This window comes from Neolamprologus brichardi, chromosome 9, assembly GCF_056152115.1.
Source record: "Neolamprologus brichardi isolate AB-2024 chromosome 9, ASM5615211v1, whole genome shotgun sequence".
NCBI lineage: Eukaryota > Metazoa > Chordata > Actinopteri > Cichliformes > Cichlidae > Neolamprologus > Neolamprologus brichardi.
Window position 1 is genome coordinate 13,943,449 of NC_142112.1, and position 23,381 is coordinate 13,966,829.

A 23,381-nucleotide genomic window follows, 5' to 3' on the forward strand; every position below is an offset into this window, starting at 1 on the left:
TCTTTTCAGGGTAACTTGAGGAAACGGGTCCAAGACACACCCATTGGCACTAGATGTGCACCCATCAGGGTGGGTGCATGTTTCACTAATGGGTGTGAGCTCTCAATTATTTCTCATGAGCCTGGGTGTGTCAGAGATGGCTCAAAAACTGCGTCATTTAACTGAAACAGTCTGGATCATTCCTTGAGTCAGAGGAAGATTTTATGTCAGTAAGTAGAGGATGTACCTCATTGTTACTGGAGCGTCAGGATAAGAAAGGTAACAGAGAAAGGTAACGGTCAAACTTTACGCGACTAACAGCTCTTCTTTCAAACCTTCTGATACAGTTTATCAGGATCAACAGACATTTAAAGGTAAGTGAACATTGACAAAAACTTTGGTAATGTTGCAAATTTTGTGTTTTATACATGTTCCCTTTTTATTCAGCTTATTCTCTACATGTTTCTGATGGAGAATCATAAACATTTCATAAGTTTCTTTTATTGGGAAACAAATCAAATGTGACCCTTCTTATCTTCTGAAATCCTCCTTGACATCAGCTTCTGGGCTAGATCCTGACTGATGAGGACCCATCCCTGCCTCATCTCTGCACTTTTAAGGATTGATCATAGATTATAGATCAGACTGAGATCCAAAGAGTTTCCTGGATGCAAAATATTAATTTGATTATCTCCAAGCTGCATTGTTATCACTTTGCCTTTTGCGTCATCACACTGGAAAACATACAGATTGCTCCTGGATTGTTGGTTTTTGAGGACATTCCTTAAATAGATCATCATCAGGAAGAAACCAGAAAGAAATGCAGAATTTATAAAGAAGTGTCTGTTGTTTAAATGCTGTGCATACATTTGCTGTAAGTCTTTGAACTTTATTAAAAGCTTGATTGTTTCTTACTATATAAAAATAGTGGCAGAAAAAAGTGGCAACCTGTATCAACACGTTGGTATATGATATCAGTTTAATATTTTTTATTTTTTATTTTTTATTAGATACAATGGCATCATCAGTCCCTGTATCCAAAGCTAGCACTGCCTTCTCTCTGGCTATGCTCAAAACGTTGAGTGAGGAGGACAGCACTGGAAATATCTTCTACTCTGGTCTCAGCGTCTCTGCAGCCCTCGCCATGCTGATGCTGGGGGCGAGGGGCAGCACAGCCACACAGATGTCAGAGGTAGAATATGCACATGTTGTGAAATACAATCTGCTTTCAAATATTACGGGAGGTGTGTGTGAATCTGTCTCATCAAGATAAAAAGAGGAAGGTGTGGTTTCAGGTGTTTGGGTAACTGAGTGCACAGTACAGTGATGTATGAAGGATTTAAAGGAGAGTAAAAGCAGGTTATTATGTATAGAAAGGAGATAATAATAGGAGATCACAAATATATTTTAATACATTTTTATAATGGGGATAATGGGAAGGTTTGAGGAGGGTTTCTAGTGGAAATTTTTTAACCCAGCAGGCAGAGTTGGGTGTGACAGGAGAAAGTGTCTGTGCAGGCATTCATTACTCACTTGGTTTCCCAGTGTCAGCAAAACAGGTAGGAAATGCTTGTGTTGGCTGAGGTTCAGGAAAGAAGAGACTGTGAATTTGAATTTCAGTCAGGACAAGTTCCCAATTAGCTACTGGAATTAGACAAGAACAAGCCCAGGCAGGGTTTTTTCCCCCTGTCAGTGTTCGTGACTTAAACACAAGTTGATATGGACAAAAAATTGACAAACATAAAATATAATTGTTAACTTCTCAACCAAAGTTGTTAAACTATAATACATTTTCAACCTTTACGTTTTTACCGTGTAAATGACAAAAATGATCAGCCTTTACCCTGCCCTGCTTTACACTACGTCCCATTTTTAAGCTCAACATTCTTGTTTGAATATTTTAATATTATCTGTAGTTCCATCCCACTTGTCAGATTTAGACCTAGCATTGCAAAAAATTTGATGAACTAATAACATATATTGTACTGAATAAACAACTCAACATTATAAGGTAAATGAGTTTCAACCATTTCGACAAGTTTACTTATCTTAATGAATTAAGCTCATTCTGCCTAGGTTGCTGTTTTAGTTCAGTGTGTCTTAGATCCCTTTGTTTCATCACCCTCTCTGTTTAAGTCTCCCTCGTCGGTTCGTCATGTTGAGTCTGCGTGTCTTAACTTGTCGTGTTTCTTGTCTGCATGTCCTGTGTTGTCAAGTTCGTGTCATATCTCCATGCTGTTATGTTTCCTGTTTTATTCTGAAGAGATCGGGTGTCCCATGTTCATTGTGTTTAGTTTCACTTCCCCTGTGGCATCATTATATTCATTTTAATCAGCTGTTTCCCCGTGTGTTTCCGCTTCCCCTGATCACCTCCTGTGTGCACTTAATCTGTGCGCTTTCATGCCTCATCCACTTTTAAAGGTTTTTCATGTTTATTTTCTCCATGTTCTTTTCTTTTATGTTTAGGATATTTTGTGTTTTCTTTCTAGTTTTCCCCGTTTCAGGTTATTGTTTAGCTTTGAATTGATTTCGCCTTTCTTCATCATCATGATTTGTGTACAAAGGCTGGTTTTGCTCCTATCAGTATTATATGTGGAATATAAGCAGATATTGAAAGTGCAAATTAAAGCAGAAGAAAATTTGTGGCTTTAATAACAGTAGTAGTTAATATTTTAACACAGAATAAAGCCCAGAAACCCAATATTACAATAATAAGCTATTATGGTGATTCAGCTAAACCATTTAGACAAAGCTTCACAGTTCAAATGGAAAGAAACTAAAAACTGTTGCAAAATAAACCAGAGAGTTTCTCAAGACAAGAAATGGGATATTCTTCAATGGCCAAGTCTGTGATCACATGATCTTAATCTAGTAGAGATGGCTTTTAAGTTCCTGAAGACACTCATGGGGCTTGTTAAATATGTGTCAATGTCCAGTACAATACTGTATGAATATAATAATGTATTTCTACCTGAGAGTTTTTGGTTTGGTGCAGAATATGTACATGCATGGCTTCTAGGCTGCCGAATACTTTCATTACCATATATAACATAGAGGAGAGGTGAAATGTGTGTCCATAACCCGCCATATTTATTTAACCTTAAATTTGAGACTTTTTGTCATGTGGTTTTATTTTTTTTATTTCCAAAAGGGAAGCAGGTCACCACAGAATGTCTGCTCAAACATATTTATATCCAAATAACATGTGTAATGCATGTATGCATTCACATATTCACACACAAACAAACTATGAAAATGTCAACAGTGATTTCTCCCTCACAGGTCCTCGGCTTTACTGAAGTTGAAAAACCAAAGCCGGCAGAAGAGAAACCGCCACAAACACAGTCAGAAACGTCGTCGTCGTCGCTACAGACGCCAATGCAGACCCTGATGCAGACACGGATGCAGACGCAGACGCAGATTCGGCAGCAAACCAGACTGCCGGGCTATCTGCGCAAGGTGGTAACAACGCGAATAACTGTGATCTGACAGGGAAATTCAAGGTTTTAGCTCCAGAGTATCTCACACCAAACTTCCCACCACATATATCCAACACATAGCTAACACCTTAAAACAGAATTAGTAGAAAGCAGATTAATGCAGCAGGTGAAAAGTTCAGTGTCAACAAAAGCGTAAAATCATACCTGTTCTAAATGTTTAACATATTTGAGCGTTTATTTCGTCTGTTTTTCCTTTTTCTGTATTCTTTCCAAAAGATGCAGGAGGCCTGGTAAATACAGATTACTACTGAGCACTTCAGTTCCTTAAGACTTTGAATACACTCATTCAGTGGATGTTAGTTATGAGAAAGCTATTACCAAATGAAAATAAACTAACATTGATACATTCAAAAAGGCCAATGCAGAGTTATGTAAGCCATAATAGCTGTCTTTCATCTGTCTTTTGTTCATCGTGGCTTTATAACACGTAAGTCTTCTCTGGCTGTTCACAGTGTCTGAAACCCCAGACCGATGAGGACGATGTCCACGCCAAGTTTGCCAAACTACTAACTGATCTGAACAAGGCTGATGCTCCATACTCCCTCAGTCTTGCCAACAGACTTTACGGGGATCGGTCTTGCACGTTTCTCGAGGTGTGAGAGGAAACCTGTTGTTACTTAGACTTACAATAAATGACTAACCTGTGCAGTGAACCCTGTTATAAGTCATGAGACCAAAGCCGTGCACGTTTCTCCCTGCTCCCTGGATTTTCACTTACACAAAGTTTAGGACTGTAATGCTAATTTAATACCATGAAGTTGGCTACATCTAGTCAGTAGTAGTGGTAGCACAAGTTCACTGTATTTACTGGAAACATTTCACAAGAATATGTTCTATTAAAAAAAAACAGACAAGTCTTCATTTATAGAGCATTTCCAGTTAAAACGCAGCAATAAAATAGAAAAATTTGTATTAAAAATAAATAACACAAAAACAGTAAAACTGAAAAAATAGAAATAGAACTAAACAGATAAAACTAAAATTAAATATAATCATTTTACAGTTTTATTTATTTACAGTTCATAACAAGAGACAAGGCACCATTTCTCTCCTTTGTGTTCCCGTCATCACAGCAGATTAAACTTTTAAAATATTTGCAAATAGTATAAAGAAATATATAAAGAAGTAAAACAGTAATCTTATTAATACTTAGAAATACTAAAATTTACATTTGTCAGCAAACACTGCTGCCATCTGAACCGAAACGTTACAAACCAGCTCACCCACAAACTGTATTTTTCTATGCTGGCTACTTAAATCGGCATCCAACAAGCTATTTGCTTTAATCTTTTATTAGACAAAGGCTGACTGGTTAGTTCAAGCTTCAACTGCATCCAAAGGACTGAAAATATTTTAACACAGTGACTGAACTTGATTGAAGTCTCCGTAGTTTGTTGAATCTGTTTCGAGTGACTTATTTTCACAATTCCAGGAATTTTTAAAAGGCACCAAAAAGCATTACAACGCTGAGCTCGAGTCTGTGGACTTCAAAGGAAATGCAGAGGAGGCCAGGGTCCACATCAACAGCTGGGTGGAGAAGCAGACACAAGGTAAGCAATGTTCCCTCTAATTTTTCATGTGTCTGAGCGAACACACAAACTTCCTGAGTGGTCCCTTGGACCACTGTGAGCGACATTAGACGTGTGCACTGTGGTCACGCCAGCATCTAATCCATCCAAGTTTCATGGTTTATTAAAATTATCAAATTACAGCATTTACATTTATGTTAGACTACTTTTAATTAACTGCTTTAGCCCACTTACAATGAAAATGTAAAAAAAAACTTGTTCATGACCTGTGCAGTATGTTAACACTATTGGAAGGAAAAATAACTTGAATTCCAATTTTGAAAACGCAACTTTCTTGTTTTTTTAAGCTCTGACTTGTATTATGAGTCTGTGGTCTGTGAGAGAGTCCTGTAACTCTCTGTCTGCAAATACAGTATATAAAGACCAATGTTCGGCAATTAATTATATAGTTACTTCTTCAAAAAAAGTTACTCAGTTTGGCAAACAAAGTTTTTTGCAGCTATTTTTTTAAATGCAGCCAAGGCGTTTTTAAACAAACATTTCAAACTATTTACAGAACAATCAGCTGTTCTGCATCAAATTTGATGCCACACAAATTATTTGTGCCACTCCAAAAAATAATTCCTGTCCACTATGAGATAAAGGAGAACAACAGCCTGATACCTGCAGGCCTGACAACAGGAGATGTATCACTGCTGTAACACCTGTAACATTCAGCATCTCAAAACACCGCCGTCACTCCTAAAACTTCCTCCCGTTTCTTAACAATTAGATGCCACGTTGCCATATCATTTTTTGATTGGTCGACATGGTACTTTTTTGGACGAATAGGAAAGTGGGGTGGAGTTTGTTTTTGCTCACAGGCTTTCGAGCCTTTTCCTTATAAAACGCCATTTTTAACCGTTTCTTCCAGCAGTAAATTTAAACAACAATAGTATTCAGGAAGACTATGGAACGCCAGGACTGCCATAATGAATTAATTAAATACACCATTAAATAATTAATTAAATGTGTCAATAATTAATTAAAATGGGAAATAATTAATTAAATAAATAGTTATGACACATGTAATTAATTAATTATTGACACATTTAATTAATTATTTATGTATTTCACATTTTAATTAATTATTGACACATTTAATTAATTATTGACACATTTAATTAATTATTTATTGACACATTTAATTAATTATTTATGTATTTCACATTTTAATTAATTATTGACACATTTAATTAATTATTTAATGATATATTTATTTATTTCATTTTGGCAGTCCTGGCGCCTGGCTCTCATCATGAAATAATTTTATCTGTCAACCTCACCCATCAAACTCAGGGGGCGGGGTTAACGCTGATCGACTCAAAACCATTGCTTTGGCCTGGTGGCCATTGTTTTTAGCACGCAACAACCAGCATGTGGAAACTAACAGAACTGAACTTTGAAAAACCCTGTTTGTGTGTGTCACCAAATACAGTTTTAATATTTTTTTAGCCGAGAATGTAGTGGTTTAATCTTCATGTGTCTGGTCGGTTTCTCAAGATACAGCCTCTTTGCAAAAGTGCTTCGATGATTTCGGAGATGTCTGCCCAGTCTCACGGCAAAGCGTGGATAGACCCGCTCGCCTCGCAAGCAATCGAGCTGTTATTACCACCGACAAAGCTCAGGCCCCGGTACACAGCTGTAATAACCCCCGCTGACACGGACTTCTTTTACTGAGGTTATATTTATCAGGGTTTTATTTCCTGATGTTCTTATGTGTCCTACGTGTTTCAGTCGCCAATTCTGAATTATAACTAACATTAAAAACATGTTTAAGGAGGAGAGAGAGCAAATAAATTCGATTAACAGCTGATCTTTGGGTTTTTGCTCAGTAATCAGCGTGACCTGCGTATAAACACATAAAAGAGATAACGTTGGTGTTTCCGTCATGTAGTAACTGCTGGCTTTAACTGTACAAAGGTTGTTCGAAACTATGACACACATACAGACTTCATGATGTTCGGCTAATATTTTTATTGTGAATATTAATCATGAGGGTAAACGGACCTGTACACCACAGAGCGAGGTCAGCATATCCACGATATCTTCAGCTCTCTGAGTTAACCCAGAGTTTCCCAGCTGACTAATCTAACTGTCATCTACGAATAATTCACGGGTCATATCAATATGATTTTACAGAAAAGCATCCTTAATACTGCCAACTATTCCAGAGACGTGAAAATCTACAGCATAAAGAACAAAAAATATAGCAGTCTAACACAACACTGTAACAGAGATGAACCGTCAGTTTGTCGCAGATCAAAGTGGAATGAAAGTGATTGGTTGAACAGGTGTTCGTGATCTGTGTTTTCTGCATTTTCATCAGCGTAAGAGATTAGAATAACAGTTATACATTTAATAAATTACCAAATGAACGCAAGAAACGAGCAAACCTGTTCCGACAATTTGAGTTTGTGTTCCCTCAGCTGCAGACTGTTTAAATGTTTGAGAGGAAGATTAGATATAAAGCAATCGTCAAACATAGACTCAGTCTGCGTTCACATTTGATATGAGGCCAGGACGGATAATGGCTGTGTCCTGTTTTAAGATCATACATGTAAAATTGTTGTCTGACCTCCGTCGATCCAGCCGCTCAGAGTTAACTGAAGTTAACCTGGATAAATTATAGTTAAGGAGTATCACAGATGACCACGTGAGCTGTGTGACTGTTCACTACTACACTGAAATCAGTAGGCTATTACTGAAATACACGTGCTATTTCATAAACTATGATGTAAAGTCCTACTAACATGTTTAGTTTTAAAGGACACCTTCCTGCCTTTAGTCTAATTCATTAGCAGTATTAGTTTTCTTCTAACATCCAGAAGTCTGCACCATGTGTTTCATAGTTTGTAACAAACCTTTGACAGTTAAACATAACATGACCGAAAAAGCAAAAAAATAAATAAATGAATAAAAAGAGAGAGAGAGAGAAAAAAAAAATCACACAAATTATATGTTAACCTCATTTATTTTTAGTTAAATAAACTCTAAAAATTCTAACAGATCGCTGGTGCCTAGAATACAGTTGAATAACTATTAAAAAACAGATGATATAATATTTCTGTCCAGGTTGCAGTCTGCATTATGAACATGTAGTTGGAAACTCTGCTCCTCTCGGTGGAAATGCGCCTTCTCTTTCCTCTTTGTATAAAAACATTTTAAAAGTCAGTTTAATCTCAAAATTTACTGTTAAATCCAAAACACACCAGATAAAGAAAAGCGAATGGTTCAGTCTAACACATGTGCCAGTGAACCATTAAACGTCTGTAAAACGGTGCAGTTATGAAACGTAACTTTAACCTCAGCCAAACCGATTTGCTCAGTTGTAAATAAAACAGCGAAGTAAACGTGACCTGACAGACAGAACCTGAGTGAATTAAGTTCAGCGTTTAACCACTGAGAGCTAAAACTCAGGTGAGGTTTCAAAGCTGTGTGCCGGTGATTGGACATCAGCCACTGATAAAGTGGGTTCTCCTATAAAGTGCTGTGTTGGGAAACAAGCTCCAGCAGCTCTGCGCTCGGGAAAAACTATATTTACTTATCTTGTGCAGAAAAATGTGCTGAGGTTGCGTAATATCGAGCACCGGCTGCCAAGTTAAACTGTGACTATCACCAGGTAACGTGGGCGTGTTTCTTGAATTAGCAGCAGGTGTTAAACAGCTGACAGGTGAGGAGGAGGATGCATGCAGGTAAACTAAGGGCCTGTTGAGCTGATCGCTGGTTTCGTGAGAAAAATGTCAGCTCGTTCTTTATGTTACAGAAGCACAGAGACACAAGACCAGGTGGAAAGAGACAATCGTTCGGTGAAAATGAGAATCTGCGAATGCAACACGTGGAACACGGAGAGTGGAATATGTAAACAAACCGGTTAACGTAACCCCCTCGGTGCACTCTGCATGCTGACTGTTAGCAGAGCTACTGAAATCTCTGAAAACATCTGAGCACCTTTGCAAACATGTTCTATGTTGACAACCTGACCCGACATGTGAAGATTACAGCGCGACATTCGCAGCTAAAACACTGTTAAAAGTGTAGTTGGTGACAGAAAAACGGGGTATTTTAAAACTACACCACCAACATTGCTGCCTGTGATTTGAAATGCATTCTGGGATACCTGGCTGCCCCAAGTCTACACAAGCAATCGATTATCTAGGATCGACCTGTTTTGACTTACTTTGCACGGCAACCAATCAAATGTTAGACAAGCTGCATGGGCAGCGTTAACCCTGCCCCCTGCGTTTGATGGGTGAGGTTGACAGATAAAATTATTTCATGATGAGAGCCAGGCGCCAGGACTGCCAAAATGAAATAAATAAATATATCATTAAATAATTAATTAAATGTGTCAATAATTAATTAAAATGTGAAATACATAAATAATTAATTAAATGTGTCAATAAATAATTAATTAAATGTGTCAATAATTAATTAAATGTGTCAATAATTAATTAAAATGTGAAATACATAAATAATTAATTAAATGTGTCAATAATTAATTAGTTACATGTGTCATAACTATTTATTTAATTAATTATTTCCCATTTTAATTAATTATTGACACATTTAATTAATTATTTAATGGTGTATTTAATTAATTCATTATGGCAGTCCTGGCGTTCCATAGAAGACAACCAAACATTGCAGATATTTTTTATCACAACTCTGGTTTTACGTGGCCGATCAACACAATTTAAAAACTGATATAAAGTCCACACTTTTTCCGTCAGTTGTTCCGTCTGTCCTGCTCACATCTCCAATGGTTGTACACGTTGTCATTAACGTGGCTTCACTCCACATCAGCCACGCCGCTTTGCTAGCTAAAACACCGGTGTCGGCTAGTGATTGGTCGTTCGCGAACGAAATGGCTCTTACGGTGTGTTCACACCGAACGCGATGGACGCGAACAAAAACGCCCCAAACGCCCCTAATTTGACGCGTGCACATTCGCGCCTCAACGCGTGTCCAAGAAAAATCCATCGCGCGTCAAAATATCATATTTTGACGCGCGTGAACCGGAAATGTGGGAGGGATGTGGGAGGAAGTTGTGCCAGACCGGTATCTTTGCAAGATGGCAGCTGTCGAGTTAGCGCTTGAAGAGAGAGTCTCCCTTCTCTATGTACTGTGGAGAGCAGAGCAGCGGCGTAAAAGACGCCCTCGCCGTACCTGGGTCCATCAGGTCCTCCAGAGGCGTGAGCAGTTTGGTGAGTTTCACCATTTGCTCCAGGAGCTGCGCCTGGATGACGGCCGATTCCAGCGACATCACCGTCTTTCACTCGGCCAGTTTGAGGACCTGCTTCCCCGGGTCGGTCCCAGAATCGCCCGCCTAGACACCAATTACAGGCGCTCAATCCCACCTGCAGAGCGCCTGTCCATCTGCCTGAGGTTAGTAAAAGTATTTAATACGGTAGTCCTTTATTGATACCTGTGCTAATACATGCTAAACCATCCATTTTTACACTGCTAACATGGATGTGCTATGCTAACAGTGAATGTGGTACGGAGACGACTGTTTATAATATTTCTAGTGATACTCAGAAGGTCTCATCAAGTCCCGATTTAATTCGATTTATGCTGTTATCAGTGTTTGAATGATAGCATGTCTGTGGTGTCATATCAATGTATGCGCTCGGTGTTTGCTGATATCAAACTGTAGCATTAGGACCACTGAGTTAACCTTTGTAGTGATACTCACTCCTTTTTATTTAGACCTGGTTTAATTCTGGGATAGTTGAATATTTGTATATAATCCCCGCAGACTGTTTTAGATTATATCTAATATATATCATGTAATTATCCTTATAATTACAAAAGGTTTTATGTAAGATTTATGTTTTGCAATTTGTAATTTTGGAATTTCAATAATGTATTTTGTAACTGCAGTACACATAATACTCATTTTAAACAATTTTGTCCAGGTTCCTTGCCAGCAAACAACTCCTCCAGAGAGGCTGTCCTGGTGAGGGAGAAATTCATGGCTCACTTCTCGGCGGAGGGAGCAACCAAAGGAGTAGCCTGTTTGAAGTCCGAGTGACTTCCCCACAACGGCTCTTTTAAGAGCCACCCACAAACCTCTAAAGAGTGTTCCTGTCCTTTTAATTTTTTCTTAATAAATGGAGCTCTACTCCAAAATAAACTAACCTCTTTTTACTCTCTTAAGTAACTTGTCTTCACTATGTTCCTATATACAGTGTGGTGGAAAAGTTTGGGCAACCTTATTAAAAGTCATTATTTTCCTGTATGAATCGCAGTTACAATGAAAAATGTCAGTTACATATATCATATAGGAGACACACACATTGATATACACTAAATATTTATTTCATTTCTCTTTTTTTGTGTCGCAAATTTATGCACCTGCTTGATTTAAACAGTTATTGCACACTTTCTGTAAACTGCATTTCACTTCTCAAATATCACTGTGTGTGTCTCCTATATGATATATTTAACTGACTATTTTTATTGTGACAACCAATAATTTGTACAGGAAAATAATTACTTTTCACAATGTTGCCCAAACTTTTGCATCCCACTGTATTAGTATGTTTTGTCATTAGTATAATATGAAATAAATTCTACTTGTGTCAAGTCGGGTGCCAATATTTGCTGTGTAGTAGAACAGAGACATTAGTCATTATAAATGTTTATTTGAAAAAATATATAAATTCATTAACAAAAACATTTATCATAAATATATGAAATTTAACTATTTACAGAGAGACAGGAATAAAAAGGACCCAGCTTGGAGTGGAAGAGCCTCAGGGAGAAGGAGGAGAAAAATAAGAACATTGTTTCTGCCCTGGAGAGCTGCTGCCTCATCAGAAAACTACTGATCATTAGGGTCCAATGTTTCCAAATTTAACACAGCTGTGCTGTTTTCAAAAACTAATTTATAAATTTGAAATTTCACGAATTCTCGTGTCTGAGGCGGCATGCTCTCCAGAACAGGAACAAGGCCGAGGAGGAAATGTTCTGTTGGAGACGGGCGTGGCCTCTTTAGGGACTCCAGGATGGCCAGCTCCACCGCCGATGGACCGTCCTGGGACCCGTTCCTCGCCCGCCTTCGAGCTGTCCTCCTCTGTGGGCCTGTAAAACACAGCACAAAACAACACAAAGTAATGAGAAGGCTGCTACTAGATTTTCATTTTCAAAATTGAAAAAAACATGATATAAACAGATTGGTTGTAGATATTTAGTAAAGGTGATCACAAGGGAATTCAAGCGAGTAAAAAGCTGTCAGTGCTTGATGTTCATACCTGTGGGTGCAGCAGCAGGAGCTGAGGGACCAGGGACTGGAGAGCCAGGAGAAGAGACAGTTGAGGACTCTGCTGCATGATTACTTGACTCTATCAAGACAATATTAGATGTTAACAGGTTGAAAACAACAGTCATAGAGAATATTATATTATTATATACTTATATACTTATTATTATATACAGTGGTCTCTCATTTATTGCAGCACATGAACAGTAGTCACAGTTCTCACAAGTTGATTCTCAAAGTGAAAACCTTTGTCGATTTTAAAACGTAAAAGTATTATGCCGCGCTTTTTCTCCGTCTGCGGCGCCACTTTTGTGCGCCTTTTTTGCTCCCGGTGCAGGTGTGTATTTCCGAATAAGGGTCATAGTTATGAGTGTTTTTGTGCTGTTTTTTTCTATTGGACATGATGGTTATCAAAACCAAACATGATAAGTTTGGCAAGCGCAGGAGACACGACACGGAGGAGATTTGTCATTTGGGCTGCAGAATGCAATGCGCATCGTTGAAAGCTGTACGGTGCAATAAATAAAATCAGCGAAAAGGCGAGGCAGTGACGGATGAACAGCGGGACTACTGTATACTGTTTATTAATAAACAAAATATGTTCCTGTATGACAACACGCATAAATTAACTGCCTACATTAACTCATTGTAAACATACCTTCTGACTGACACTCCCCTGCTGCCTCTTCGGGCTGTCCCTGGTCCTCGGGGGAGAAGTTCTCCACGGTCCGCACCATATTACCGCTTGTCTCCCGCGGGGTGAGGAAGGGGTCCAGAAACCCCATGACCGCGAAGAACTTCCATTTTCTCCCCGATCCTGCTGCAGACCCACTCCCCTTCTCCTTCTCTGTCTTCTTCTCCTTATTATAAGTGTCCCTGAGGCTCTCCCACTTTCTCCTGCAGATGTCCTCTGAATAAACGCATTATCTTGTTAGCGGAAAGGTATTTGTACATCAGTGGGAAAATAGCGGGACAGTAGGCGGGCTTGCTAGCTTTTGCGCGGGTACATCGGGTCAGTCTGAAAATTAAAAAGAAGAAGGAATGAACTTACCAGGTTGCCCGATCTCCTCACTTATGTGTCTCCAAGCTAGGTCCTTTTTATTCCTGTCTCGGTAAAAGTAGTAGCTAGCATCATATAACTCCGGGTGATTAGCCACGGCTCTGATTAGCTTTTCCTCCATACTGAATGAAGAATGAAGGGCTTTGGCTGGATCTGCCCCTTTGACCTAGGTCAGAGCCACGTCACCAGGCTCCTGATTGGTTGTCGCGGCGCGATTTGACGCTGGAGTTCAGCTTTTTCCAACTCGAGCGGTAGACGCGAAACGCGCGTATGCACAAAATGCAACACAAAAACTCACGCGCGTGGTTTTATTCGCGAGTCAAACGCGCCAGACGCGCTACACTGACGCGCGTTTCACGCGTTTTGGCGTTTTCGCGACGCAAATCTGCTTCCGAATTTTCGCGGGACCCACAATCGCGCGTCATCGCGCTTTTCCATTGACTTTACATGTAAACCTGACGCTCTATTCGCGTCCATCGCGTTCGGTGTGAACACACCGTTAGAGCCGGATCTTTGACGTGAACGACGCGAGCCGGCTCCTTATTGGGAGCCGTGAGGGTTTTTTTTTTTTCTTTCTCTCACCCTCTCTCTCGCCCTCTCTCCGCTAAACTGCGCATGCGCGGCCTGTACTTTGCGCTGGGCAGAGGGGGGAGGGGCGTTAGAGAGGGACAACAAGTCACATTAGAAAGGTATAGTAATCATCCACTATTTTCAGTTGCAGATGATAAAGGATTCAGAAATCATGCAGGCCCATATGACAGAGAATGTGCATCTTCTTTTTGTTTTAATATTTTAATTTATATTTAATTGTGTTGTGGTTTGCAGTGTTTTGTGTTGTTTCACGTTAAAATTTTTTAAAAGGAAAAAGCTGAAAATTTAAATAGTTAAAAGTTTAAAATGTAAATAGTTGTTTTTTGTATTATATGATTTATTTATTACATTTTATGTGGAGTGAATAAATAAAGTATATTTATGGTGGCCCTTAGAGACAAAGCACGTACAAACTCCAAAACACGTACAAACTCCTAAGCATGTACAAACTCCAAAACGCGAAAAAACTCCAAAACACGTAAAAACTCAGAAGCATGTACAAAAGACAACAGAAGTGCTCCAGGATGCTAGGGCGCAGTGTTGAGCTTTTTGTTACCTAGTGGCTACACAAGCAAGGAAGTATCAACAACCGGATTTGGTGTGTGGTAGTAACAGGTAAATGAACTTTTTTTAAAAATTATTTGAATAAATATGAGTGCTTGTCTATAAATACACAAACAATACACACATGCTTTCAATTGTGTAATTTAAGTGATCTGGGTAGCTCTGTTTTGGAAGTTCAGTAAACGCTAGAAATGTGTTTTGGAGTTTGTACGTGCTTTTTGGAGTTTGTATATGCTTTAGAGTTTGAACGTGCTTTGTCTCTAGGGGCCATATATAAACATATATAAATAAAACCACTTTTTTATACATTAGTAATTCCTTTTCTGCATAATTTTATATTATTGTTAATGATTAAATAATTAAAGCAACAAAACAACCTGAAGAGCCAGTTCGGAGCCGGCTCTTTTTAGTTAGCCTAGCCGAAAGAACCGGATCTCTAAAAAGAGCCGGAAATCCCATCACTAGTGTCTGCACATAAGGACGCTGTCATAGCCTGTCAACCACGTTGATTTGCTGCATATATAGGAATGTAAATCACATCATTGGCTGGACTATGGGATAAGGTGGCATCGTTCTGATCCCATACGGGAGCAGCCAGTCAATTACTGACTAACACTGCAAAACAGAATTGTTAAAGTATTAATTTTAATTTCAATTCAGGTTAGATTTTTTTGTGCGCAACACAGATTTTCTGTGCGCAGAGACCGTGCCAGCAGTGCGCAATTGCGCACGTGCGCAGCTTAGAGGGAACATTGAAGGTAAGCATACGCTCTTGATGTGAGCAAGTGAATGCGAGCCCTCTTCAGCACTTCATATTTTAACTAATGCCTCTGAACAAAATCAGGGAAATGTATTATGTATCATATATTAGCATATATTTTAGAAAATAATTGAGATATATGTAGATATAATTTCTAGGAGACAGTACTGAATGATAGGCTTCCCCCTTTCTTATAATGTTTCAGGTTAAACTAGTCAGGTTGTAAACTAGTTTTATCTGTATGTGTGTAACTTTAAATGATCTCCACTGTAAATCCTTGGGGATCAGTTGTGTTGTGTTCAGTTGAGACATTATTACCGGATTGTCCACCGTCCACATTATTTTCTGTTTCCAGTTCTTCCAGTCTAATTTCTATTCAGTATTAAGCAGCATTATCTCTGGGTTTGGTTTGGTTTCATGCTATTAATAGAACCATCACAGCAGTATGTTGCTGTAAATAGCAGGCCAATTCTTCTATTCTTATTATATTATGTGTGATGTGATGGGTACTTCTACTTTGATCACTTGTGTCCAGAGATGGGCAGTAACGCGTTACTTGTAACGCGTTACTGTAATCTGATTACTTTTTTCATGTAACGAGTAAAGTAAGGGATTACTATTGCAAAAACGGTAATTAGATTACCGTTACTTTCCCGTAGGAACGCTGCGTTACTGCGTTACTAAAACCGTGATTTTTTGCGAGAATGTCTCGTGACAGTGACGTAAGTGAGTGCGACGTTCGTGACAACAGCTGTGCACAGATCAACAATGGATCATATATCGAGGCCCTTTCTCAATTCTCAAGTACGCGAGTACGTACTCGCGTTCTCGGCGGGTACGTACTCGTACTTTCAAGCGAGAATGTAGCTGTGTAAACTTCGAATATCTGCTCAGTTTATCAAGATATCATATATTTCCAAACGAGGTCCGACGTTTTCGGAGACGTCTGTGACCCGCCAGCTCCAAAGCAGACAGCGAGGTCGAGGATTATTACAGCCGGCGAGAACAGCGGACTCCCGGCACATCGTTTTCCACCCCCCCGCGGTCTTTTCGCTACTCAGGTTAAACAAACCCCAAACCCCAGTAGCTGTCTATTGTATTGAGTGTCCACTAAAATAAAAATGAAAGCGTTCTAACATCTCACCTGCTTGTTTTTATTAAGGTATGTACACGTATGTACATGTACACTATTTTTATTAATAGAGATTTCACTACTGAGGTTAAACATGATATATAAGTCACTTGGATCACTTCTAAATGTTAATGTTTGGCTTATTTCGGCTTTTTATTTGTTCCTGAGTAAACCGGTTTGGCTGTGATTAAAGTTAAGCTTCATAACATATTACTCACAGTTAAATTAAGGACGGCAGTAAAAACTCCGGACCTGTGACATCATCAAGTACGCTGGTGTTCCAATTGTACAAATCGCCGAGAACGCGAGTACGTACTCGAGTACTTGAGAATTGAGAAAGGGCCCTGAGTGCGCAACAACGTAATGGGAAATTCACAGAGAAGCTGCCGTATCCTTCCACTGACCGCTGCGGCACACCTGCACCAGGGTAAACCCCCGCCTGCCTGACTCCTGCTTTACAGGTGAAAATAGAGCAACAGGACCGCTAGTCTTTGACTTTATTTATTTTCTGCTGCGTTTTACTTGCATCTATTTGAAAGAGTGAGTGTAGCACAAAAACACATTACTTTTTTGGGGAAGTAATCGGTAATTAGTTTCTGATTACTTTTTTCAAGTAACTTGACCAACACTGCTTGTGTCTTTAACATATTTTTATTTTTCAGGCCCATTTAGGATCGGCTGCTATTGATTCTATATCTTTATATTATCTTAAGTGCAGCAGGAAATTCATTCATTGTTTTTATAAATCTACCATCTATAATAATAGGATACAAGGACTTTCCATGAGGGTTATAGGACTGTGGTGCCACCTGCTGGAAATGAGACAATCTTAATCCCAATTGAAAAAAGACATTATTTTTGTAGGAGCCATTTTTGGGTTGATACCTTATGTTGCCGCTAGAGGTAACCTTTTTAAGTTTCTGTATGGTAGGTTTATGTAAGGTATTTAAGGTAGACGCACGTAATCAGCGTCAGGTGTGTTGTTAATCATAAGAAGGCAAAAAGTTTGTGACCGCTGCGCTTTTATCTTAAAATGTTTGGAACAAAGACCGAAAAGGACAAGATAAGTACTGCTGGAGTTATTGGACTGTTTAATTAATTCATGCATACCAGAAGCATCGCGTCACCCCCGCTAACAACCACCTCAGTGGCTTCAAGCGTAGGCTTAGCATCTACAATTTTTGTTCCCTGTTATACTGATCATAAAGCTCCCCCCCCCCCCCCCCTTTTTTTTTAAAAAACAAAAAACAAAACCATTTTGCTGTTGCCCTGTTTTCTGATTTTATAGCTGAAGATGTTGTACAGTAACTAGTGCGTCTTTGGTAATAGTTAATAGTTTTCATAAATTCTTTTTACCAGATAAAATCAAGGACTTGCTAAGCCAGGATGCAGTGGATAGCCTGACGAAGCTGGTTCTCGTGAATGCCATTTACTTCAAGGGCAGCTGGAACACGCAGTTTAAGGAGGAGATGACTGCTGATGCACAGTTTCGACTGAACAAGGTAACAATGCAGAAAGGCAGCATAGGATGGTGCAGTTATACTTTGATCTGTCATACTACAAACGAGCTGTGGATTTTGCTGAATGAAAACATAAAGCCTGGAGCTCTGAGGGGATAAAATCGTGCTTTTAGGATGATCACTTTCCAGCTTTATGCAGTTATGCAATGCAGTTTATTATTCATGTAATATCCAATAAGTTCTCAAATAAATCTAAAACAACAGCACATCACAAATTTCGGCTAACAAGAATAAATTGTGTTGTGACGTGTGCTCTACATCCAAATCCACTCAATGGCTGGAATTAAACCATGACAGAAATGTTTGAGATCATTTTGGGACTAAACACAAAAAACATTTCTCTTGTCTCCCCTATTTTTCAGAACGACACTAAGCCGGTGAAGATGATGCAGCAGAAAAGTAAATTTCCTTTTGCGACCATTCCTGAGGCCAACTGCGAGGTAACATCCATCACTTTCAGCTTATTACAGGATTTCACCAACATGATCCAAAACTTTTATGACTGTTTTTCTTTTACAAATATCAGCCTATATTTCAAGATTAGGAAGTCAGATCATCTTTGATGGAGTAATAAATAAAAACAATGTTTCTGGACAGATTCTTGAGATGCCGTATAAAGGAAATGACCTCAGCATGCTCATATTCCTGCCTAATGACATAGAAGATGATACCACAGGCTTGGAAAAGGTAAGATGCACTTACCAGTACTTTAAGGAAATGTCCAGTTTCAATCAGACAAGCTAGTGACACTGTATCTGCACAGCTGGAGAAGGAGCTGACCTATCAGAACTTTGTGGACTGGACTCACCCAGACATGATGAGCCCCAACGAGGTTGATGTCATGCTCCCTCGATTTAAGATGGAGGAGAAGTATGACTTGGAGAAAATCCTGACCAAAATGGGAATGGAGAACGCTTTTGACATCTGCAAGAGAGACTTCTCTGGTGAGAAATATTGCACCAATGAGACACACTGAATCAATTATACAGTTATATTGAGAGCACAAAAACTGCAAAACATCATCTGTGAAAGAAAAAAACATAACTGATTTCTGGGCTCTTCATCTACTAGGAATGTCTCCAGCAAATGACCTGATAGTGTCCAAAGTTGTCCACAAGGCTTTCGTGGATGTAAATGAAGAAGGAACTGAGGCTGCTGCTGCCACTGGGGTTGACATGGAAGTCCGCTCTATAACGATTCCCGTTGAGTTTGTTGCCGACCACCCCTTCATCTTCTTCATCCGACATAAACCCACCAAGAGCATTCTCTTTGTGGGCCGGTACTGCTCACCCGAGTAAACACGAGCTGACATTGACATGAATTAAACATAAAACATTATATACAGTATAAGATTTTGTAAGGTAAACCTAGTTCATACAAATGAAGTAAAGAAAAGTTATTAAAACAAAACGTGCCTTGCTGTTTATTCTTTCAGTGTCCCACAGTAGCACATTTCCTGCTAGGAAAATGTCAGAAGTCACATAATTTCTGTAAATTGGGAAGTAACTGTAATATATCAAGTCACCTCTGTCTCTTGTTACCAGGACTTTTTAACATGAATGGTACAACATGGAAAGAGGCCCTACACAAGAGTTTAGGTTTGAGCTCAATATGCAATGATCCTTTCAGCCATGACATTTCTGACATGGGAAACCAGGGAATTTGATTAGAAAATGGTAAAGGATTTTCTTTTCAGTTAGAAACTGGATTTGTGTAACATGGTGGTGAAAATCCCCCAAAGAAACCAGCATATGATCAGTGGCTATATTGCATTTAATACAAATGTCCTTCGTGTATCTTTTGAATACAGAACAGATAATTTCTGATATCTATGAGTAAACCCAACGAGCACGTGTCCCAAAAGACCCCACAGTGTTTTTATCTGGCTTTTCCCTGACAGTTAGTGGACACTGACAGATGTGTGCTGAATATGAAAGGAAACAAAAGAACTAAAGAAGGTTTGCAGTGTTAAAAACAAAAACTACATGAAGGTTGTTTCATCCTGCTGTAACTTATGACAGAAGCATCTTTTGTTTGTTTTTTAAATTTATTTACACAAAGACAGATGTTGAAATGACAGGAGTAACAGTTTAATTCAATTGAAATCAGTCCAATAGTCTATAGTGAAATTATTGTTTTTCGTTACTTCGCAAAAGATGGGGGTTGTTGACTGCAATTCAGTGAAGGCAACAGGGGAGGACGCCAGTTTGGTTGGAGGGGAATCAGCAGGACCGATGAGATTTTGTTTAGGAGTCGAGTAGTTGTGTGAATGAGGAGAGGAGAGCACATTAGACTGCTGAGAGACGGGGAGGTAGTCAAGCACTGACCACATGTCTTCTTGAATTTCAGCAAAATAGATGGGCTCATCTCGGTCTTGAAACAATTCAACTCGGGGTTGAACTGATGCAGTTTGAGAGGCATCTACAGGAGAGGCAGGGGTGGGTGAGGGCTGCTGAGACTGCGCAGTGATGGGGAGGGGGTCAAGCTCTTCCAGCACTGACAGCAGTTCTTCCTCACTGTCTGCGACAAAGGCTTCCTCTGTCTGGAACTGAAGGGCTGCAACAGGGGAGTCCAATGAGGTGTCCTCAGGGAAATTCATGTGAGAGGCAGGGGAGACCTGATTTTCTTGACAGAGAGGTGTGTAGGGTGATGCCTGTGTGTTTGGCAGTTGCAAACACACTGGCTGCTGGCGAGGCACGCTGCTGTCATCTGGCTTTGTCTGTGGCTGCTCATGTGGCTCTGTCAGAAATGAATGAGAAGAAGAAGATGGCTGTGACTCAGCTGGCCTCATACACAAGTTGTTGGCTTGTTGAGCTTCTTCTTCATGTACAGATGCAGATTCTGCAACGCAAACAAAAATACATCAAGTCTTCTTTTTTTCAACACATTTTTGTCTCGTTTTCATCACATTTCTTATGTAAAATGCTGTGATACCAAGAAATCTTCTTTCACCTTTTCTAAGTCTGATTCTCTTCCTCTTCTTGCCCTGAAAACAAACACAGAGTTTTCATTAGCTGATACAAACTCTGTGCAGTGACTGTTTCATCATTCAGTGCAGTGATGCACACATGTGTGAACTGCATGTTGGCACTTTGGACATACATAGTTTTCTTTGGTCGACCAGGCTGGATGCTCTTTGGCATGATTCTGTCTTTCTGTTTCAGCCTGCTTGAAATATCTGGCTTTCTGGTCGTTTGAAAGCGACTTCCACTGTGGACAGAAGATCATAAGAACACACTGTGAGCACTGCTACTACACATAACTACAGGACAGCTGGGACACATGCAGAAACATGAGCAGACAACATTAACAGATGCATTAATGTATGCAGAGTTACACACTTACTCTCTGTCCCACCACTGCATTTACAGCTGTACTTCCAGGGATGTTGAGTTCAGCAATAACCTTTGGCCTCTGCTCTTTGAGATAGAGCATGAAGGCAGCTGGCATGCTCCCTGAGTTTTTCCAGCAAGATGGTGCACCACCACATTATGGGTGCCAGGTCCGAGCATTCCTAGATGAACAGTTTCCTGGAAAGTGGATTGGTCGTCATGGGCCAGTTGAATGGCCCCCAAGGTCTCCAGCAGAACCAGGCTCAGTGAGGGGTGGCCAGCTGCTGCGACCGGTTGGGGAGAGAGAAAGAAGATGGGATAAAGACCTGCTGTGGAAGAGAGACAGAGATTAATAACAGATATGATTCAGTGCAGAGAGGTCTATTAACACATAGTGAGTGAGAAAGGAGACTGGAAAGGAAAAGCTCAATGCATCATGGAAATCCTCCGGCAACCAACGTCTATTGCAGCATAACTAAGGGAGGATTCAGGGTCACCTAGTCCAGCCCTAACTATATGCTTTAGCAAAAAGGAAAGTTTTAAGCCTAATCTTGAAAGTAGAGATAGTGTCTGTCTCCCGAATCCAAACTGGAAGCTGGTTCCACAGAAGAGGGGCCTGAAAACTGAATGTGTTCACTGACAGGTGTTGCCAGCTTTGGTGGCTCGTCTCCCGCTCAAAGAGGACCAAAAAGAGAACAATACAGTGTTCATTTCAGTAGCACTCATGAGAAAGTTTGCCCAGAACCACAGTGCTGAGGTCCTGCAGAGCAGAGACCCTTGTTAACGTGCATGCCGTGTTTACTTTTTCTTATGTTAGGAGTTCGGGTTCACCATCCTGTGTTTTGTATTTTGATTTCATGCTTCACTATAAATCGCTGCTGCTGTTCTTTACGCGGTTTGGACACACTTCTTGCTTTGTTCTCAAGAGTGTGAAGTAATGGATTTAATCTGCTAAGGAGAGTTTTTCATTCCCATTGCCCTTTGGGAGTCAGCGGGCTTTAACCTGTGGAGAAACATGTGTGTTCTTGCTCCTTCGAACTGATTTCTTCAGATATTTCTCACTGTTTGTACACATGCTGAATGGTTAGTTTTGAAAACACTTACTTTACCTTTAGTACTCTGCTCAGAAATGCAACCTGTGACCTTACACAGCCCAAAAACTTATCCTAAAACATAAATTAACAAGGACAGAAGCTTTTTACAAATGCTTCAACAGTGTAATTCTAACAAGGTATGCAATACATCTAATGTCAGTTCAGAGGTATGAAGTGATGACACTTCGACATCACTAAATAAAAGCAGTGATGTCATAATAAGCTTTGCTGTCAACAGTTGGAGCGTTTGTGTTAAACCTTTTCTTACAAATAAAAAAGGAAATCAGATGTTAAGTTTGTTTCTTCAATTTTAGTTGTACTCATTGTGTTGCTCCTCAGATCTCCCGTTGTCCCTGAGCCTGACTAAAGCCCGGCAGCTTGTTTTCAGGGCATGGCAATGCAGATATGAGCTAAAGGTGACACAGCAAAAAAAAAATCAGAATCAAGAAACCCTGAGCTGACTTTCATGGCTGCAGACGTGACATTAAGAGCCTCACAGATCAAAAAAGTATGGGATTTAAACTGCTTCTAGTCCTGCACACGTCTGTTTCCAGGGCAGGATATCCATTCTAGTGCAGCAGAAGGAGCGGTCAGTGTGGGTCTCGGTGCTGTACAGGACCTCCTGGAGCTGTTTGTCTCCTGGCATCTGGGCTTTTACTCGTATCTGAAGGACAAAATAGGAAAATCAAGTTGCTCTCACTGTCACCTGATTTCCACAGACTGCCATCTGACCACATCCCTGCAGTTGGATCTCACCGCCGTACCTCTAGGATGGGTCTTCTTGGTGTGAACCAAAACCACCCTCTCCTTCAGCTCTGACCTGAATATATACACACGATTGCTTCTTAAAAAACAAACAAAAACAAACAAAAACAAAAAAACGTCCCTACACGGAGTGAGACTCACTCTTGGATGCCGAGATCAGCCAGTGTGGTTTCCAAGAATCCTGTTGTGGGACACCGGGAGCTTCCTGTCTGCCAATCCGCCTCTCCGTCGGCCTGCTCCACAGTCGCC

The 23,381-nt window shown here is 39.9% G+C and overlaps 3 protein-coding genes and 1 long non-coding RNA gene across 4 annotated transcripts; 2 read left to right on the top strand and 2 right to left on the bottom strand.

The window, feature by feature from the left end:
- The first annotated feature begins 296 nt into the window (after positions 1–296).
- On the top strand, positions 297–19,341 carry LOC102797120 (leukocyte elastase inhibitor-like). Its single transcript, XM_087845946.1, has 10 exons — positions 297–353; positions 990–1,171; positions 3,262–3,438; positions 3,932–4,072; positions 4,912–5,029; positions 17,781–17,923; positions 18,304–18,381; positions 18,539–18,628; positions 18,705–18,885; positions 19,013–19,341. The coding sequence occupies exons 2-10, from the start codon at positions 995–997 to the stop codon at positions 19,237–19,239; spliced, it is 1,332 nt and encodes a 443-aa protein (XP_087702072.1). The 5' UTR covers positions 297–353; positions 990–994; the 3' UTR covers positions 19,240–19,341.
- LOC148101219 (uncharacterized) lies at positions 9,932–11,200 on the top strand. Its single transcript, XR_015719606.1, has 2 exons — positions 9,932–10,435; positions 10,969–11,200. It is a non-coding gene; the product is annotated as an uncharacterized LOC148101219 (long non-coding RNA).
- On the bottom strand, positions 11,678–13,871 carry LOC148101220 (uncharacterized). The gene is made up of 4 exons (XM_087845945.1): positions 13,366–13,871; positions 12,973–13,224; positions 12,307–12,396; positions 11,678–12,136 (listed from the first exon to the last, which is right to left on the bottom strand). Exons 1-4 carry the CDS (start codon positions 13,493–13,495, stop codon positions 11,877–11,879), a joined length of 732 nt encoding a protein of 243 aa, XP_087702071.1. The 5' UTR covers positions 13,496–13,871; the 3' UTR covers positions 11,678–11,876.
- Positions 19,342–20,036: 695 nt separating the features above from the next.
- On the bottom strand, positions 20,037–21,376 carry LOC148101221 (uncharacterized). Its single transcript, XM_087845592.1, has 4 exons — positions 21,287–21,376; positions 21,044–21,151; positions 20,894–20,927; positions 20,037–20,782 (listed from the first exon to the last, which is right to left on the bottom strand). The coding sequence occupies exons 1-4, from the start codon at positions 21,374–21,376 to the stop codon at positions 20,037–20,039; spliced, it is 978 nt and encodes a 325-aa protein (XP_087701718.1).
- Between the last annotated feature and the right edge of the window lie 2,005 nt (positions 21,377–23,381).

What these genes read in the sequence shown, in the direction of transcription:
- LOC102797120 (XM_087845946.1), top strand. Translation starts at nt 995, where the DNA reads ATGGCATCATCAGTCCCTGTATCCAAAGCTAGCACTGCCTTCTCTCTG. An exon ending in CAGCCACACAGATGTCAGAG is followed by an intron (nt 1,172 to 3,261) that starts GTAGAATATGCA and finishes TCTCCCTCACAG; the next exon opens with GTCCTCGGCTTTACTGAAGT. An exon ending in TTCCTGAGGCCAACTGCGAG is followed by an intron (nt 18,382 to 18,538) that starts GTAACATCCATC and finishes GTTTCTGGACAG; the next exon opens with ATTCTTGAGATGCCGTATAA.
- LOC148101221 (XM_087845592.1), bottom strand. Translation starts at nt 21,376, where the DNA reads ATGCTCTATCTCAAAGAGCAGAGGCCAAAGGTTATTGCTGAACTCAAC. An exon ending in ATGCAGTGGTGGGACAGAGA is followed by an intron (nt 21,152 to 21,286) that starts GTAAGTGTGTAA and finishes TTCTGTCCACAG; the next exon opens with TGGAAGTCGCTTTCAAACGA. An exon ending in GAGAATCAGACTTAGAAAAG is followed by an intron (nt 20,783 to 20,893) that starts GTGAAAGAAGAT and finishes TTTGCGTTGCAG; the next exon opens with AATCTGCATCTGTACATGAA.
- LOC148101220 (XM_087845945.1), bottom strand. Translation starts at nt 13,495, where the DNA reads ATGGAGGAAAAGCTAATCAGAGCCGTGGCTAATCACCCGGAGTTATAT. An exon ending in AGGGGAGTGTCAGTCAGAAG is followed by an intron (nt 12,397 to 12,972) that starts GTATGTTTACAA and finishes TTGTCTTGATAG; the next exon opens with AGTCAAGTAATCATGCAGCA. An exon ending in TCCTGCTGCTGCACCCACAG is followed by an intron (nt 12,137 to 12,306) that starts GTATGAACATCA and finishes TGTGTTTTACAG; the next exon opens with GCCCACAGAGGAGGACAGCT.